Genomic DNA, 20,539 nt, shown 5'->3' with positions numbered 1-20,539 from the left:
GTGCTGTATTGTGGCTTTCCCTCACAAGTTCAGAAGGAGAGGAATGGTGTTCTCATGGCGGCTTGACAGACTTGATGGATCTTAACCAAGCAGAGACAATGGATGAAGAGCAGATCTCAGAGACTGAATCGCAGTGAAAGGGGAAAAAAGGGACTAGATTGAAAATGGAGCGGAGGGATAGGTGGTGGTGGTGGTGGAGAGACTTGTAGAAGAATGACCAGTAAGTATGAAAGCCTAATCATTGAGATGTATGATTAAAAATCAGTATATCAGGATTGTGAAGGAACAGAGAATTGAACACTTAATTGAGTTCATCTCCCTTGCCCCCAATACTGGGGAATTTTGGTTTCTAAGAATGAAATTCAGGGTCAGACCCAAAGCCAAGTCTTTCTCTATCGCTCTAATTGCAGTTGTTCCATTTCACATGATTTTAATGTTTGCCTGGAGAGACCTTTCTAAGCTGGCAATTGTAGGTGCCAGTCTGTCTGCTCATCCAAATCCTGAACGACATACAGTGCTAGAAACCTTGATTCATTTGCACATTCAGACATCCTAGAATTCCTCTGACAGATTTCTCCCCGCCCTTTACAGCTTTTATCACAGGTTTTATGGATTGGATTTCTTTAACTCTTGTAGTCTGGCTCCTGAATGTGGGTGATGCCAGCTTCATCAACCTTTGCTGCTCCTCTTCCCCACTGTTTCCTTCCGTCAGCTAATACCATGGCACTCGGTCTTGGCAGGACCCGTAGTTATGCTTTAGTCAGACAGTAGCGTGTAGTAAGATAGAAGGTGCCTTTCTCGTGCTGGTTCTCCAAAAGTCCAAGTGTCTCTCACTGGTATCCTAGATTTTTTTTTTTTTTTTTTTTACAGGCTCATGGAACAAGTTTTCTTGCTTATGTATGCCTCCAATGTGGTAATTCACCTCAAAATCATTGCAGCCTTCAGTTTGCAATTTTGCAGTTTGTGTGTCTGGGTAGTACAGAAGTGATAGTAGATGATTTGCCCATGAAACATCAGTTTCTGACCAGACTATCCTCTCCTGCTATCTTCCTGTACTCCCCAAAGAGTAAAGTTTATATTTTTCCTCTTTGTCTATAATGCATACACTAACTCCAGCTGATCCCTTGGGATGTTAACTACCTTTAAGTTCTTGTTGGATATTAAGGCTGCTATGGTTTAAGCATGTTCATGTTTCAGATCCTTTGTTAACTTGCGGTAATAGTCTTAGCTAGGTGTTTTGAGACAACAAGACTGCTTTCTGTTGCTAAAGCAATTTGTGAAGCTCTGGACAGTTGGTATTTAGGTTGGATATTAGGAAAAACTTTTTCACTAGGAGGGTGGTGAAACACTGGAATGCGTTACCTAGGGAGGTGGTAGAATGTCCTTCCTTAGAAGTTTTTAAGGTCAGGCTTGACCAAGCCCTGGCTGGGATGATTTAATTGGGGATTGGTCCTGCTTTGAGCAGGGGGTTGGACTAGATGACCTCCTGAGGTCCTTTCCAATCCTGATATTCTATGATTCTATGATTAGAATTTGAGTTACTGGCTCCTGTGCTTGTGTTTAGACCACACAATCTTCTCAGAGAAAGTTGGTGGTAAAGTAATTAAGTTCAATATGCATAAAACAAGACACACAGTCTCCCCATCCAACTAGATCCACGGGTAAGCTTGCTTTAAACAAACTGTCATTTTTCTTCCTTTAGCTCACAATGCCTGATTTGTATTGTCCATATTAGGGCATCCTTTTTCCATTTCATTTCTTCCACCAAATACCTCAAAGATCAGTGTTGTCAGCGAGTTCAAGAACAACTGACTCTTGAGCTCTTATCCTTGCGCTTTGTGGTTTCTAGGTGGTTTCTTGTTCCCTAGAGAAGACCATGCATCTTTGTTTTATATTTATAGAGAACTGCTTATGTAGGTAATTCTTGTATTTATTAATACAATCTTTCAAAAAAGTATGTTCCAGTCTATTTTGAGTGATTATTGTGGCATTGGCATTGACATAATAGAGGGCTTTTTCTGTCAAGCTTCTTTTTCCTTTTGTGTGCATTTTCTCTCCAGATGCGAAAAGTCAGACAACTTAAGTTGGTTATGAAGCTGTTTCCCCATATATTGGATTTTCATGTCCTATTGACAGCTGACTTCATGAGAATACATTGGGTTCAATCTAGTGTTTTCAAGGGAAATTCCTCATTATGACTCAAATAAGTATTCTTGTAAATAAGTCTGTTGTTTATCCTGTTTTTCTTAGGGCTTCAGGAACTCCACTGTGGGTTTGTGCCAGAATTAGTGAAACTTGGTTCACTGGAGTGCATGCGAACAGGAACTCTATGAATTAGAAAGAAGTCAGAACACTTTCTTTTCCTAATGCTTGCAGAACAGGAAGTGCTGAGTAGCATTCTGTGTAGTTGTAATGTTGCTGATCTTTTATGTTCTGGTGTGGGGGCCAAGTTGGCGTGAGAATCTGGGAAAGTAGATTAGGTTTTCGTGTTGAGTGGTTTGGGGATTTAGAGGGTTGAAGCCAAATTACTGTGTTCTCCAGTGCTTTAGTTTCTTCTCAGCTTTAATTTAGTAACCTAAGGGTTAAAGATTTTTATATATATGTATATATTTTTTTAGGTGTAGTCCTCTCATTAAACTCGCTGGGAATCGTGTGACTGAAATCTCAGCCTATCACCACTTAAAAGATCACCTCTAAAAGTTATGACCTGTTTTGTTGAATTAATTGAAGCACTGTGCATTCTGTTTTTATTCCATGGTAAAATCCAGGCTTGCTTGCAGCAGCCATAAGAAAGCATCAGTTTTGTACCCACTGCAGAACATGTGTGCTTCTAGCGCTCTTCTTTTGCATGTAATATTAACACTGATCAGTTAAATGAGATAAAATGAAAGTGGTATATTCAATAATAGGCCCAAATTATGTGCTTATTCTTTAAAAATTACAGTTTAATTGTGGAGTTAAAATTTTATGGCAGACCAAATGTTCAGTCAGAGCTGTTTCAATTTAATTTGTCTTAATTTTGTTTTAAAGTTTAAAAACTTGTTTTAAGTTGATTAAGGATTTGTTTTTTTTTCCTCTTGTGTTTTCAGTTTGTGGGCCAAATGTCGACATTCGCAATGATATCCATGAGCTGAAGCGCTTAGAGAACTGCACGGTAATTGAGGGTTTCCTCCAGATTCTGTTGATCTCCAAGGCAGAGGACTACCGCAGCTTCCGCTTCCCAAAGCTCACAGTTATCACCGACTACTTGCTGCTGTTCCGTGTGGCAGGCTTAGAGAGCCTCAGTGATCTCTTTCCCAACCTCACGGTTATTCGCGGGAGGAACCTCTTCTACAACTATGCCCTGGTTATCTTTGAGATGACTAATCTCAAAGAAATTGGGCTTTACAATCTGAGGAACATCACCCGAGGGGCCATCCGGATTGAAAAAAACTCTGACCTGTGTTACCTCTCCACAGTAGACTGGTCTCTGATCCTAGATGCAGTGTCCAACAACTACATAGTTGGGAATAAACCTCCAAAGGAGTGTGGGGACTTGTGTCCAGGGACGATGGAAGAGAAGCCATTGTGTGAGAAGACCTCCATTAACAATGAGTACAACTACCGCTGCTGGACCACCAACCACTGCCAGAAAAGTAAGAGTTGAAATTTTCTCTACTTTAAATAATTTGAGACACCTATTCCTGTTGGTAAAATCCACTTGATAGGAATGTTGGAAAACCTTGGCTTCATAAGCCCTTATTTTTAAAAAGCTACTTTTTAAAGAGAGAGAATTCCTCCTGATTTATTTTTTTATTGTTATTGAGGGGTACAGTCATTATCAAAGATGGCTGGTACGGTACTATTAATAATTAGTATAATTATCTTTAAAGATGTTTGGTCTGTAATATATAACTAGACAAACATTTCAAACAAAACCTCACCTTAGCTATCTCCTCTGGGAAGGGGAAAAATAAATTGCATCTATTTCCCCGTAGCTCTGTATTGACAGAACCACTTCTAGATGAGCCAGGAGTAGTCCATAGTATCATGATTTCTGTTTCCATACTTGCAGCATCACAATAGTGACATTGACTGGTGGCTAGTTGTACTTATTAAAATCTTCAGTAACAGCCAATAAGGGAGTTTCCATCCTACAGCATGCCGAATTCCGAAGGTTGAATGTGCATTGTGTGAAGAAGTCCTTTCTTTGGTTTGTTTTAAACCAGCTGCCTATTTATTTCATAGGTTGCGCTCTCATTTTTATGTAATTATCAGTTATGTACATAATTTATGATTTAAAAATTAGTCATGCAGAAGTCAGGTGTATGAGAAATATTCTCAGTACTCACAAGGAAAGACGAATCTGTCGTGAAACAGAGCTGTGTGGTTATTGCTGGTGAATGGACCACAGCAACAGGAGGTCACTTCAGGTTGTATTTTAAATCCCGGTTGTTAAAGGAACTACAATCCACCATCCTTTTGAATGTCTGTGGAAGCTTCTGCCCCCCAGCCCCCACCCCTTTTCACACTTCTCCCCGTGGCATAATGATAAAATGGACTAACTGGAGACATTTTTTTCAGCAGTCTTGGGACCCGGTTATCCTTGCAAGTGGAATGCTGTGCGTGGAATGCATTCCACTGGCAGTGAAAAGATGAAAGATTCTGAGCTCCTGGAACGTTGGGGTCCAGTTGGTCAGTTTTACAGCTGTACATAATAGTAGACAAAGAGAAGTTCCATTTTAACCTACTTGAAGCCCACAAGGACTCTGTGTGGGGCCGTTAGAGGGGAGGTAAACAAAGATGCTATCCTGCAAACACATGGTGTATGTCTATACTGAAGCTGGTAGTGAGCCTCCCAACCTTGATAGAGAGACTTGTGTTGGGTGGGCTTGTGCTACTGTGTTAAAAATGTCTGTTCGTTGCAGCACCAGTGGAGGCGTGGGCTAGCCCACTGAGTTTGGACCCATGGGGCAGGGTAGGCTTGAGCTCGAGTGGCTAGCCCAGACTCCACCAGTGCCCCAGTGTCCACACAGCTATTCTTTTTGTGCTTATCTTACAAGCCCTTGGTAGCACAAGTCTGTCTGCCCAGGCTTGCTTCCATCTGCAGTGTACCCTTAGACCAGGGATCGGCAACCTTTGGCCCATGGCCCGCCAGGGTAAGCCCCCTGGCGGGCCAGGCCGGTTTGTTTGCCTTCTGTGTCTGCAGGTTCGGCTGATCGCAGCTCCCACTGGCCGCGATTGGCCGAACCTGCGGACATGACAGGTAAACAAACCGGCCCAGCCCACCAGGGGGCTTACACTGGCGGGCTGTGTGCCAAAGGTTGCCCATCCGTGCCTTAGACGTATGCTTAACTTGACTTGCATGAGGAGTCCCGTTGTGAGTTCAATGGGATTGTTCATGTGAGTAAAACTATACACATCTGTAAGTGTTTGCAGGACTCAGGCTACAGACTGGAATCTCTTTTGGTATTATGTTTTTGTCTCCTTTCCCTCCCACCCTCCATGATCTTCTACTAAGTGAAGTTAATCTATGTTAAGGAATTTTTTTCTGTTAATAAGTCAGTGTTTGTAATATAGTCAGAAGTTTTAAATAGTCAATGAGAGAATTGTTATGCTGGCTTGCAATGAAGTTGTACTTGTGTGTCTGTTTGCAGTCTTGTTCTTATCTGCTATGGCACCGTTTATCTCTTCTGATAGCAGGTATAGACAAAAACAAATGGCAGAACTCGGTCTCTTTGCACTTTTACAAATAGGGCAAACAAGCTCATAGTTTACTCAAATCACCACAATTGTACTGTAGGCTTTTTGAGTTTATCCTGTAAACTTAAGAAGGCTGTGAGCTGAGCCTATCGGTAGGACTTAATTACAGGCAATAATCACTGGGAGGAGAAGTCCCCAATTTTTACCTGCAATCTTGGCTTGAGTTAAAGTAGTGATGGTCAATATCAGAATGTGAGAGAAGTTTCTGTACAAAAGAGAGTTGGAAAAACCTATAGAGCATTGAAGCTGGGACCTCCACTGGGGAAGCTGAATCCCTCAGTATTTTGAATATCTTGACAGCTCCACTCAGATGAGAATTTAGACATCTTGCCGTGCAGTTCTACTCCCCGCACCCCTCAAAAATAAAAACCCTTGACAAATAGCATTGTAGGGCTCTGTTTCTCTCAGTATTTTTTGTAGAAAATAGTTAGTTTAATTTAAATAAATAAAATAAAAATCCCCAGCTGTTAGGTCTGCATAATTCAGTCTGAATCAGGGAGTCAGGCTTGGTTTGTTCCTTCTTATGTATTACCACCAATAATAATGGTTCTGTATGGCCAAATTACGTCTTCAGTGAAACCACTTAATTGTCTTTAGATTATATCCTTGGTGATTCCTGTGCAACCTCATTGCCTTTCCTGGCTTTGGAATGTGGTTTTGTTTTATTTTTTGTTTTGTTTTAAACCTCGTTCAAAAGAACGTAAGAATGGCCATACTGGGTCAGACCAATGCTCCATCTAGCCCAGTATCATGTTTTCCAGTGGTGGCTGGTGCCAGATGCTTCAGAGGGAATGAACAAAACAGGGCAATTTCAAGTGATCCGTGCCCTCTTATCCAGTCCCAGCTTCTGGCAGACGGAGGTTTAGGGACACTTGGAGCATGTGGTTTCATCCCTGACCATCTTGGCTAATAGCCATCGATGGACCTGTCCTCCAGGAAATTAAATGTATTTTTTGAACCCCGGTATGCTTTTGACATTCACAGCATCCCATGGCAACAAGTTCCACAGCTTGATCGTGCCTTGGGTGAAGAAGTCCTTCCTTTGGCTTGTTTTAAACAAGCTGCCTGTTAATTTCATTGGGTGACCCTAGTTCTTGTGTTATGTGAAGGGGTAAATAATACTGCCTTATTCACTTTTCCACACCCATGCATGATTTTATAGACCTCTGTCATACCCCACCCCCTTAGTCATCTCTTTTCTTAGTTGAACAGTCCCAGTCTCTAATCTCTCATCACATGGAAGCTGTTCCATCCACCTAATAATTTTTGTTGCCCTTCTCTGTACATATTCCAGTGCTATATATTTTGAGATGGGGTGACCAGACCTGCATGCAGTATTCAAGGTGTGGATGTACCATGGATTTATATAGTGACATTATATTTTCATTTTTATCTATTCCTTTCCTAATGGTTCCTAACATTGTTAGCTCTTTGTCTGGCACTGCACATTGAGCGGATGTTTTCAGGGAGCTATCCACAGTGGCTCCAAGATCTTTCATGAGTGGGAGCAGCTAAATTAGAACCCATCATTTTGTATGTACAGTTGGGATTGTTTTTTCCAATGTGCATTATTTTGCACTTACCAATACTGAATTTCATCTGCCATTTTGTCACCTAGTCACTCAGTTCAGTGAGACCCTCTCCATCTCTTTAATTTCACTCCCTTTTGCCTGTGTTAGCTTCTAGGTGCAAACCAGAGGATGAAACAGAGCACGAAAGGCTGTATTTTCCTTGAAGTTAGAAGTTCTGACTCTGAATCCACGTCGGAGGTAGATCTGTTGAAAAAGATGGTGCCATATTTACATTGTCGCAATATCACCATAAGGCTCAAGGAGATCAAATCAGTGAAGAGGTAGTAGAAAGGAATCGTAAGAATAATTGTTGAAGCTCAGGTCCTCATGTGGAAATGGGAGAAGTGATGCTAGGGTGGAGAGCAGAAAAGGAAATGCCACAGCTAAGTATGTGAACCAAAGTTCTAATTAATAAAGAGCCAGAAACTTGGAACATGTTGTTGTTTTTGTTAATTGTAACATGTCAGGGGTTGCAAGAAAGAGGACTCTAAATTTGCCAGCTATCCATCTAGAAGAGAACCACTGTCCTTTCTGAAGGAAAAACAAAGGAAGTATACATGTTCGATTGTTTAAAAGGGAGCTTCCTGTTTATCCTACTTGATTGTTTGAGCACACTGGCAATGAACTCCTAATCTGGAGAGAAAGGATGTAAAAAAGACAAGAAGCTAGGGTCCAGGTTTTTAAAGCTATTCAGGTGTTTCTCCGCTCAGCACTGCAAGGCCTAAGTGACTTAGGGGCTTGATACTCATTTTTGAAAAGTGAGCTCTGAAGTGCCTAAGTTCCCTGTAAAAATGAGACTCAGGCTCCCGTGTTACTTAACCTTCCAGTGCTGCCTAGAGACACCTAAATACCGTTTAAAAACCTGGGCCTCGGTCTTTAACCTGCATTTTTTCTCCAAATAAAGGCAGGAGGGCTACAATATTTTTCTGGTGAGTTCGTATTCTTCTTTTTATGTAATTTTTTGTAGGATGAAGATGACAAACATTGACATTCCCATTGCATACCATAATAATGCTAAATTGAACTATGGAAATGCTGTACATAGTCTTACATTCATTTAATTGCTTACCCTTTTATGTTGGTTCTAGCTGTATAGTAGGGAGCATGTATTAAGTACCTCTGTCCTTATTTAGAGCTTCCATTAAAGGATATCAGATCAATGGGTAAATGTGGTGTGGGAACGTTTAGTTCTTTCAGCAGGCTGGCTTCTGTTTAATTTTGTCATTGAGCAGAAGTCAGTTTCTGTTTCCTCTTCTTTCTTGCCACAAACAAAGGAACAGGCCTTTGCTTCCTTTGATATAACTTGCATGGGAACAATGGTGGAGGGAGGAGGGAGACCGGGTAGCAGTTCTGTGTTTTAAAGAGGCAGAGTAACACTGACATTTTGATGATCTGTAAGCTGCAGAAAATGTCCAACTTTTTTTAAAAGCTTCAGTGCAAAGTTTCTGTGACTTCTTTGTCAGTTCTGTAGCCCCTGGCTGGTCTATCTAGTGCACACTCCTACTTTTAATGCCCTAGCTCCTTCCCTTTACAGCTCTCACACTGTGCAGCGTTGGACTTAGTCTTGTCTCTCTGTACACTTAGTTGTGGTCTGAGATGAAGGGTGCTAGCGTGCTGCATGCACGTCTCCTGGCAGCAGAATCACAGACAGTGGTGTTGCCTTTCTGAATAGAAGTGTTTGGATTGTTGCCAGCAGCTGTTGTGAGGGATGGGTTAAACAACGGCAAATTTACAGGAGATGGTAAAGGATAGCATCATATAAACGCAATGGTGACATTGTCAAGGGAGCGCCACGTTCATTTATGATTTGTCCAACACTGAAAGCAGGTTAAGCGTTGTTAAACTTTCCAGCGCTCAGATCAGTTAAAGTCATTCTGTTTTGTTCAAAGCAAACCAATGTTTCTCATTTGTACTAGTCCAGATGTTGGTTATATATCATTGAATCTAGCAGACGCAACCCATGGACTGGAATTTCAGGTGACTTCTTCCTAGGCCCAGAACTGCAGATGGACAGTTGTCCTGAATGCCCTGGGTGAAAAGGTTTATATTCTGTCTCCAGCAGGGAAAACCCCCATGATGGTGAGCCCTGGGCCTCTCAAAGACAGCATTCTTTGTGTGTCTAGAGGGCTTTAGCATTGGGCTTTTAGGAGGAAACTAACTGAAGCAGAAGATATCTAGGTGAGGATATGGAGGCTCTTGGCATCCTTCTCACCTGATTACTTCTTCCAAAGTGCAGAGGTAAAAGCACTTGGGGCAATGTCTTATGAGCACGTTCTTTGTTCTGAAGATTTTTTTTTCCCCCCTTCTTTGCATGATCACTGTAGACAGCAGTGAGTGTATGGGATTGACATATGAATCAGCCAGGACAAAGCTTGCCTTTGTAACACCATTTGAAATGACTCATGACTCCTCACCCCCTGCCACGTCATGGCATTTTGTCACCAGCTGTCAAGGTGGATAAGGTGTTAAAAGGCCTCAAGGGATCCAGAGCTTGGCTCCTGCCACTAACCTCTGCTGTAGACAGGATCTCGGGAAAGCAAGCATTGTCAGGAGACATTGCTTTTCTAATGCAACAGATCTTGCTTAATTTGAGACACATCCAAGTGGTACAGAAACTTCCTGCTACACTTGCTTCATTAAACAGTTCAGTGAGAGAGAATGGCTGGCCCTGGTAAACTGCACCAGAGAGCTTCTGTATCTTATCAACTTAGAGAATCAGGTGGCTGTTTCTTCCATGGCTCAGAAGAACAATAAAGCATGCAATTTTGTCCCTGGGAGAAGAGAGATTTCAGTAGAAAACCGTACTTTCTTCACCTTACCCTTCACAGTGGAGACGCCATGGAAGGGCGGGTGGAGTCTTCCTGCCTTCTTTCAGCTATCTGAGCATTTTGTTTCCAGGTGAAACAGCAGCTGATAGCTTCCTAGCAGACCTCTTGTGATCATACATTTCACTTTTATAGTGTCTTTCCATTGACGGATCTCAATGTGCTTTATGAGCGTTAATTAATTTAGCCTCATGGCTCCCCTGAGAAGTAGGTTCAGTGGCAGTCCAGTTTTACACTGAGAACGGAGACTCTGGGTGTTCGTGACTTGCCCTAGCTCACACAGAAACCTTGCAGGATCTCTTTTCTCCCACTCAGTCTTGTGCCTTTAAGCACAAGACCATCTTTCTAGAAGAGAAGCAGCAACATAGCACTGGTACTAGCGATATGCAAGGCTTCATTCCTGGACTTCATTCTGTTTGCTCATTTCCGTTTATGCCCTCTGGCAGGTTTCATCTTCTGAAGTATCCAGGCTAATATATGGGCATTTTACAACCATGTGAGATGACGTACATTGGGAGCAGCCACGCATCTTGTCACCAAGGCCCTTGTTATTACAGCAGAAATGACCAAAACTCTGTGGACTCGAACACAGTGAATAACTGCTCAATGCAGATAGTCTGCAGACATGACCAGCAGTATGACTTGCACCTTAAGTGTATGGAAGTTTTATCAGGTGGCCATTCTAGTCTGCTGTTAAGCCCAGAAAATACTGAATCTTGGAGAATCATGAATTGCAAAACTCCAGTTCTCCTGAATAATCTTGATAGCTGCATACTAGCCCAGGAATCCAGCATTGCGAATTAACCAGTTCTCTCTCAACTCTCAATCTCAAGGCACTCCAGTTTAAGATCTGTCAAATAATCCTTATGCTTTGGCTTTATGCTCCTTTAGGTGAGGAGTCAACATGGAGGTTCATGGTCTCAATTGCTTGACCTTTATGTATTTCCATAAACTGAAAATATGCAACTCTTAAAGCTACTTGGAAGGTTAGTGCGCCTCAGTCACTGTCTCCTCCCTGTGTGTGGTTTGCTGAAGAAACTCAACTAGTACATTTGAGATATTTTCTGTTGGGGCTATAAAAAAAACCAAGCAGGGAAGCTTTCCCATGCAATGGGAAGGAAGTGCCAAAAATCATTAGAGACCAGTTTAGGCATTGTATGTCTCAGCTTGCAATGGCAGAAGCTCTTTAAGGGAGGTGGCGAATGATGTGCCCTTCCGTCACAAGGTTATGTAGTGAATACATGATCCTTCCATGTGGTTTGCAGAACTCCTTATATGGAGACACCTTCTGGCTAGATCCTGCCCTCTGATAAGTATGTGGAATTCCCATTGAAACCAGTGGGAGTTGTGCCCGTGCCACCATGGGCAGAATTTAGCCCTCAAATATTTGGAGTTCTCCATTGTTAAGACTCAACAACTCAACCTTAGACCCGGTTGGGGAACTTCGGGTCTAGCTGTCACAAACAACTCGCGCTTTCTTTATTATCAGTTGGCCAGCCTTTAACCTGTCCTTAAAGGGAAATGGCTTAGCTGAAAACCATCCCATGTGCTGTCTAGGCGGAATGGGAAGACATGAAAGCTGAGTGTCTAGATTGCTATGGAAGACCTTGTAAGAGAGTAAATTATGGTAGGTAAGTGAGAGGGATGTACTGTTTCCGATTATAAAACAAAAAAGGAGCCCTGCTTCTGCAAATAACATTGCAGCGCGTCTGTTGAAGTTTGCACGGTAAGTGAGACCCTGAAGCTAACTTTGCCATTGGCATAAGCAAGTGCAGATCTACTGACTTCACTTGGACGTATGCTGTCTCCACAGTTCTTTACGTGTGGTAATATAGTTGGGTGTGAAGACTGACTTGAGATGGAAAAAATGTGTTTTTGTAGGCATATCAGTGTATCTACAACACTGCACAAGACAAGCATGGAAAACTTCTTGCCCCAGTGTGTGAGAGTGAATGCTGTTGAAAGCGAAGGTGGCAACAGTTGAGGCCTATGAAGCTGATAGTTAAGCAGATGGCTGCTGAGGACAAAATATTTTTAATGAAAATGGAGCTTTTTGTATCAGCCTAACTGTGTTGGTGGGGGGAGGGGGAAGTGGCCTGGAGATCACTTCTATTAAAATCACTGAACGTACAAAGAAAATAACATGATGCATTTTTGAAAATGGTTAGAATCTGCTCCTGTTTGCACAGAGCCCAAAAGATTTAAACACTCTTGAAGGGCCTGCTAGTCTGCTGGTGTTGTTCAGCATAGCTTCCTGGAGTTCAGGGGCACACATCACCAGTTGACACCAGCTCTGTGGATTCAGCAGGGTGGGTGGAGTGAACCAGGTGCCTGGATCTCCTGTAAAAAGAAAAGGAGTACTTTTGGCACCTTAGAGCCACAAGTACTCCTTTTCTTTTTGTGAATACAGACTAACACGGCTGCTACTCTGGATCTCCTGTGTCTCTCTCATTTCTGCCTTCCCGCTCTCCGAGGAATATTCAGTGCGTGTTCTTTGTCCTCTAGAAATATTGAATGTTTGAACTATGCAGCCATGAGCAGAGAGGGAAGGACTTGTTTGGAGCTGGAGATGCTGAATCAGATCATTTGGATTTATTATAAATGGCAACTGCATATGTTTTCTTTCAAGTTTTTTGCTTTTTAGGGACCCTGAATGCAGTGGAAACAAGCCATGTCAGCAACAGCAAAACATGTTTTAAAAAGCTTGGTTTTTAACAAGAAAATCCAATTTGAAGTAATTTGTGAATCTAGCACATGTAGGTTCAATCCTGCCGTATTAAGATTGTTTTCTGAACCTGAAAATAACCACCCTTTACAGAGGACCTGGACTCGGTTGATTAGGATGCTGACTTATTAAATGAATGAGCAGGATGGTAGAAAACCAATTGCAAAAAGGCCCAGTTGGTGTGTCCCTGCAACAGGGTCACTTTTCAAGTAAATAGGGGAAAACTTGCAAAATCTGAACCGAAAGGAGCTGTGTCTTTAGGCATTTCGTTAGCATTTGTTGTTGTTTAAATTATTCTGAATGAATTTTCTTCATGACTTTCCCTCCCCTCCTGAAAAGCATGCTCATTAGCCAAAGGTTTCCCAGAATTTTTATTATAAGGCTGTGAGAGCATATTTAATTAGTAGGTGGGAATGACTGCAGAACCGTTCAGGACAGTCTGTAGTTAATTACTGTAGTGGTGATTTGTCATCTGAGAAAATAGGTAAAATTAAACCAACTTATATTTACTATTTTTTGTTGTGCTGTAACAAGATGCCATAACCTGATAAGAGTATTGTAACTTCCCAAAAATGTTGTTTGTATCCTAGTGAGCGGTGGGCAGTGCGAGATCCTTCTTGGCTTGTGAGTTTGTTTTGGCACAGGGATAATTGCAGTGTTTTAGAGAAGACTGTTATTTTGTTGGAGTTTCATGCGATGAAATTTCTAGTCTGTGGGATAATAAATAGTGCTTTTCAGGGGAGGTTAGTGTGCGACAAAGGTATACAATTTAGTAGAAATGCGTTTTTTATTTGGATCAGTGGCCCTTTTGTTGGCATAAAAGATAAAACTGTAAAGTGAAGAAACCAGAGTTAAGAAGTGAATCAACCCCATCTAAGAAATTTAGTTTATTCTGTTCCTTTTAAAATCAAAAATTTCCAAAGGATGCACTATATAGGCAGATTGAGTATCCCTGTCCCTCCCCAAGAGGTAAGTGTTTGTTTATCCTCATCTTATGGATAGATATACTGCGGCACAAAGAGGTTAAGTCACTTCTGCAAGGCCACATAGGCAAGTGAGTGAAAGAGCTGGGAATGGAACTCAAAATTTCTTACGGTTAGTCTCTGTGTTTATGCCTTTTGGTAGCCGCTTTTAAAACCAGATCTCTACCCCCTCCCCCCACCTTTTTTTTTTTAAAGAATAGATTAATACAATACACAGTACATGTACAATAATACATAAACCCTGCTTCAAGTGAAAGTCGCGTAGTGCAAATTATAAACATTAATGCTAAATGTATTTGCCTGTTTGTTCCCAGTGGTAGAGGTGTAGACTCTGGCATCTGGAGAGATACAGAAATTACAGTTCTGATTAGGAAGAAATGGGATTGACAGCTCTACAGTTAATTTACCTTGCAACAAACATGCTCTGGCTAGAAAGTGTAAATGGGATTTTCCTTGCTTTACGTGAAAGCGGGTTGTACATGCAGTGAAAAAGAACACACTGTGATAGAAGCCTGGTCCCAGTGGGCTAGTCGTTACACAGCAGGATCCTCCAGATCAATATTATGTCTGTGCTTCATTATTTCAGGCCTTTTCCTCAGGAAATTTTTATTTTATTATATTTATTTATTGCCACTGGAACACAAATTTTCTCTGAGCATCTCCCACACCACACCAAACCACCTCCCCTCTCCAAAAAGCTACCATAAAAATATAATTGAAAACTGCAGATGTTTTTGTGGCAGGTTTTCATCCCCAGTTTTGCAATTGTACATATTTTAATTCCTAGTACATCTGCCGCTGACATTTGCTGATGAAAGGGCAACAAAGTCCATGTCTGTGTTTGCACCAGATAATATAAAAGGATTATTGAGGAGTGAATAAAACAAACAAACAAAAAACGACACCACATAAATAATTAGAAATGCTGCCAATCTGTCTTTCCAAGTTTAATACATAAATTAAATATTTTTAAGCTTTACAACACTGCCAAAATGTTTCCAAAGAGATTTAAGAGATTGGTGCTTCAGAAATCTACTTGATAATGTGAGACTGACTAGCATTGGTTATTTTCCAAAAATTTAATGCTTGGTTTTACTTGTGGTACTTGTCGAGTTCTTGTTCTCGAGAGCTTGCTTTCATGCTAGAAGAGCTTGAGGAGGATACGTCAAGTGTTTGGAGAGGTTTCTTACCTCTTGTGTAGCTTAGTGCAATGTCAAATCTGTGGAATTAGCTGAATATCTGATCTTCAAGTATATAGATATTTAATCTGCATAACGTGGACTTCAGGCTTCACTGACACATATCCGACAAAAGGAGGACTTGTGGCACCTTAGAGACTAACATTTATTAGAGCATAAGCTTTCGTGAGCTACAGCTCACTTCATCGGAAACATATCAGACAAGTGTTTGATAATAGAATTGACGATTGCACTAGAAAGCTAGCAACCTACAGTGTAAGTCTTTTTAATTTTATGGTAAATTTGCAAAAGAACCGGGAATGAGGAATGGCCAAGGGGGTTTACAGAGAAAATGTCAGGGAAATGTCAAGTATAAAACCAGAGGAAAGCTGTGTTTTGCAAATGTCGCAGGGACAGCACAGGCGCAGCTCCTACTGAGAATTTTCTGTGATTCTCTTAAAAACATTTGTGACCTCAAATTAAAAAAAAAAAAAAGCCAACTTTGATAAATTAAGCTGGATAGAATGTGAGGTTTCTGGGACTTGAATAACTGCAATTACTTTCCTTCCTTCTTTGTTTCACTTCCCCCCACGTACAGTTATTTAGGTATGAGTTGTCCTTGGCCTTGTGCATTTTCATTAACTTTTTTCATGTAGTGAGCAATGGTTTTTGTTGTTGATCAGTGATGAAACAACCTTTGTTTTAGCCTTCCATCTAATAGTGACACATCCTTCTTGTTAAGTCTTTGTAGGGCTCCAAGAATTAACTTGTAATGGATAGATGGTCTGATAATAGTCCATTAACACAGGTTGTTGGGTTGCATGTTGTATTGAAGCAAATCCAGAGCCCAGCGCAATAGTAAAATATTTTTCCCACTCCCCTTTTAGTTTTCGGTGTTGGAAAAAATTTACAAGTTTTATCAAAGGAGCTCTAAAAATTAATCAGCAAATAGTTTGCCCACTTTGAGGTTATAAGCATGTGAGGTGGCTGCATGGTCTTCTTTCCTATTTCTTCATTTTCTTGGGCAGAGTGAATTTACAGTTACCGCCCCCAAAGCTTCATTCTGCCTCCCCTTGACTAATGATTAACTAGGTTTGTATAGCCCTTGACAAAGTAATTATGGTGCATCCAGGAACATGGCTTTATGATTCTTAACCAAGAGATTTGTGTTTTTTAAAATTTGGAGTAGTACGGGTCTTTGAGCCTTTGTAAAAATCTGTTTGTGATTCAGGAGACTTCTTAGTCCTTTGCTTTGTCTCCACTTAAAGTTCAGCCCACGCTTTCAGGTGGCTCAGCTGCCATTGTCCTCTTCTCACAAATCTGAGCAAATCTTCATCTTGTGTTCCAAGCGAAATGACCTTTCGTTTTTTTCTTAGTGCAGAATATACAGTTCACCCAGTCTTTCAAGGGCAGACTTAGATGTTTCCCTTCTTATTAAGTGCTGCTATAGCTATTGCACTCTGTCAGTCTCCAAGATTCCTCTAATTTCCATTCCACTTGGGACTTACTCCAGTTTTTCATGGGTGTAACTGAGATGAGAAACTGCCTGTTCTCCCCACCTCCCACCAGTTGGGTGACCAGATATAAACTTTAAAATGACTAAAGGTTGTGGTTTGGGGAAATGATGGAGCTTAATAAGCACGTTGAAGTGTTGAGTGTGCAGAAAATCCCTTTTATATAAGTGCAGATCTTGAGAGATGTTTTTCCGTGTATAGAAACTTCTTGTATAGGATGGCAGGAGAAGTTTGCAGGGGGATTGCCTGTCTCTTTAAGTGGGTTTATAATTGGCTAGGAATTTTTGTCAGCTTAGTCACTGCAGCACTGAGCGGATGAGGGGGGAAAAAAAACCACAGGCCCCAACCGTTACGGGCCCCGTGGATAGGCTCTGTCATCCCAAAGGAATGCATGTGAACAAAACACTTTGTGCGGTGCAACCGTTGGCCTAAACAGTATTGCATTCTTAAAGCAGGCTCTGAGTCACATGGAGCAGATGGATTGTTTCACTAAAATGGAAGTTATGTATCACTGAGCACTCAGATTGAGCTTTTAAGTATAGTTCAAATAGGTCAGGATACGGGTGTGGTGAGAGGGTGTTGAGGTACCAAAAAAAAAAGAAGAAAAATCAGTTCCTTCTCCCGTGGTTTGAAATTTTTTGTGGCAGTCACAAAGTTTAAAAAAATTTTTTCCCCTTGCTTTTTTCATATCACTTAAAGGCTGTCAGCATGTCAATCTGAAGACTTGTCTCTGATAGCTTTCTCGTTCCCAGGTGTGTGTTGATGTGTGCAAGACTTGAGAGTTCATCCGACTCATTTCTGAAGTGCTCCAAAAATCTACCATAGCCACGTTCCTGAGATGTGCAGTAAGCTGAAAGATTTAAGTAACTTGAAAATGCTCCAAAGATGGTTTGATTTGTAGGGTTAAAAAGAAAATCTAATAGCTTTTTTCAAAATAAAGCCAGCTGTTCAATGGTCCTCCTCCTTCCCCCCTTTCAAAAATCTGTCTTCATGCTACTCTCCTATCTCATACACACTGTGTATTGATTACTGAGGAGTTACTCTGTCGTTGGAGGTGGTGCTGGTGGTATCCTTTATTTCGGGATAGCTTTCCCCTTGGAGGGATTGAAAGTGGTTAGTTACAAGCTCTCTGCTTCACCTGTTAACTCACAGAATGGAGGAGTTGTGACTTGAAGCCAAAAATATGCAGTGCTGTCTGAAATTCTGGTTTGTAGGACTCTCTAAAGTGTATTGTAGGATTTGACAGGAATTCAGGGGTTGTCATCTCAGAGTCTGGCTGTTAGGCACTGAAAGTTGTTACTGTCTGGGTGTCTCTTCTGTGCACTGTGTGAAATGAGCTTGCAGATCTGTGTCCAGTTTCCCGTGGACAGGTGTCCACCTGGACTTTGTTCACCACATATAGCTTGAAGTGATGCCTTTGATAGCATCACAGAGGACAGAGGGGGAGTGGGCTCCCTTCGATTCCTGGAGTTCATTTATCCAAATCAGGGTAAAGGCACATAGACAAGTCTGTATGTGGAGAAGATCATCCAGCTCTTTTAAGAGCTGGAGAAGGATCGGGTGGCAGAAGCAGAATCTACAGGCAAGTGAACACATAATGCCAGTTGTTACCCTGAGAGCTTGTCTACATGGTGGGGTAATGCACTCTGCCAGGGTGTGATTGCTAACGAGCACTAACTTGTTGGTTCATGTGGACCCTGCTGGTATTCATAAAGGGTTCCCAGGTTTGCTTTAACATAGTGCTTTTTGAAACCGGTGATCATCCCAGTAGAAAATTGGTCTCTTAAATCTTTTTTTTTTCAGGGCTAGGATTTCCCCCTCCCTCCCTCCTATGCCTTAACAAATAGGTATTCTCAGCAGGCTGGGAAATGCAGTGAAAATGTTTGGCACAGAGATGCTACTTGCAGGGCCAGTGAAGTTTGTGGAGATTACAGGTCTCAGGATATAGTTCTCTATTTTCATTAGAGTGCAAGGTTACCTGAATCTGTATGGAGCATTGCATGATGGGAACAGTAGTCTGCATATGGTGTGGCTCAGTATTAAAGAGCAGTTTCAGCCTGCTTCATTGTGTTATGAGCTTTGGGCTTCTGGTAAGGTGTCACTTGGACAGATCTGACATCTTGGGTTCAGTATCTGTGTATTTCACGCTCTGTGTGTGTGTGTGTGTGTGTGTGTGTGTTTCAAATCTACCTACTGAATATATTTACAACTGAAACTGGCCTAGGGAAAAACATGGCGAGAGAACCCTTGACTTACTAGTTACCATAAGTGGTGTGGGACTTTGTGCAAATTTTTCAAGAGAAGTTATTTGTTTACTGGAAGTGTAGTTCAGTAAACAGTTTATTGGAGCATCAAAAATGTTGGCTTCGGATGCTATGCTAACGGATTAGTCAGCCTGACCTGTGTGCTACTGCCCGCCTGCATTCAGAATACATCACGAGTAAGGGCCTGGATGGTAGCCACTGCCATTTTGTAGTGTCATCCTCCTCATTTATTCTTCTAAGTTCCCAGCGATGCTGGAAACCATGTGTGCTATGCCAGTTTAAACATAGAAGCCTTAAGCAGGGTTTGGAGAACGTGGGAGACGCTTGTTAAAGACTGAACCAAAATGGAGGGGGTTTTCTTCCAGCATGTCTGGGGCAGCTCCTTGTGCTTTCCTTATATTCCTCTAGCTACTGGGAGGAGGAGGAGGGAGCTTGGATTTCTACAAGATGCTGGCTCTGAATACTTTTTAGGAGCTCCATCTTTCACGTTGGCCTCTGCCGAACAGGCATCTGATAAATGTATAGCCCCCATCCCTGCTCCTTGAGACAGTCCTAATGTTGAGAGTGACATGAGCCTCGTCTCTTTCACGCTGTCTGCTTCTGTTTGGCAAACTCATGAGCAGTGGCAGAGGCTCTGGAGCTGTCCGAAGCAAATCCTTTCAGCAGCAGCTTTGTGAGAGTGAAGTCAGCAGGATTGGGGCCCTTGTTAAAATGGATGCTTTGGCAAACCTGCAGTGGACACCACTCTTTGTGAGAGAGCAGTCAGAATGGCCCAGTTTTGCTTGAGGCAGAAATAAACTGTGGGAATAACTGTACCCCACCCACTGTGAGGCTCCAAAGGTTTAAAAAAAAATCTTTGCTATGAATGTCTGCCAGGCCCTGGGTTGGCATACAGCAGCACCCCACATTGCTGTCTGCACTGACAAACCTGGCTCACAGGAAAAAATTAACACGTAGGAAGCTGTTTTTATAATTGCTCCCTTTGAGCTCCTCTGTTTTGCTATTTTGAATGTGTCTGCTTGTGCCAGATGGAGCTCAGGATCTCATTGTACTGTAGCACCTACAGAATTATCTATCTTCCAGGTAGTGCAGTATCGCAGTACCTCCCAAGTATTTAAATATAGAAATAATAACCATCTCTCTTTCTCGCCTACTCCCCAGCCTGCAGAAGAAATAACTTAAGTGTACAGGGCTTTTGTTTGGCTTGTGTGAGTGAATGGTTGTATCCGGTAGGTGAAGAAATGTGTTTTGCATTTAATTGGGAAAGTGATGAGGTCTTTGGTCATTCTTAGCTCTTGTGAAGGTTAGTTTCATTGTCCAGACTCCCGTAAAGGCTGTATATCCTGCACCTTAGAGCTTTCCCTGATGGCTGACAACTTCATTGTTCTGGTGGAATGTAGCTTTCATGGGAGGTTACCATGGGTCATGGATCTCTTGGGGCCAGTACTATGGAGGGGTTAAATATCAGGTCAGAGACCTTGAACTGTACTCTGTATACTGTGGGGAGCCAGCACAGAGTGCAGAGCATCTCCTGGTGACCCGCTGCCTTGTGTCAGCAGCTGGAGTTCTTTCGGGGCAGTGTGGCTTTATTTCTAGATATAATGAATTGCAGTGCTCTAGAGTGGAACTCACAAGTGTGTGGGTCACTGTGGCCAGGTGTGTACGATAGGAGGTGCAATCTTCTGACTAGTTGCATCTGGAACATCAGGGACACCACAGCTTTTCCTGAATATAAAA

The 20,539-nt window shown here is 41.9% G+C and overlaps 1 protein-coding gene across 1 annotated transcript in view; it reads left to right on the top strand.

Moving 5' to 3' along the window:
- IGF1R (insulin like growth factor 1 receptor) overlaps window positions 1–20,539 on the top strand; it is a 281,321-nt gene that overhangs the window by 35,814 nt on the left and 224,968 nt on the right. The window contains exon 2 of the mRNA XM_084642472.1: window positions 3,090–3,635. Within this exon, the coding sequence (XP_084498598.1) occupies window positions 3,090–3,635 (546 nt within the window). The remainder of the gene's footprint in view (window positions 1–3,089; window positions 3,636–20,539) is intronic.

Source organism: Lepidochelys olivacea, assembly GCF_965140295.1.
Source record: "Lepidochelys olivacea isolate rLepOli2 genome assembly, chromosome: 10".
Lineage (NCBI taxonomy): Eukaryota > Metazoa > Chordata > Testudines > Cheloniidae > Lepidochelys > Lepidochelys olivacea.
This window is presented reverse-complemented; position numbering and strand designations above follow the sequence as displayed.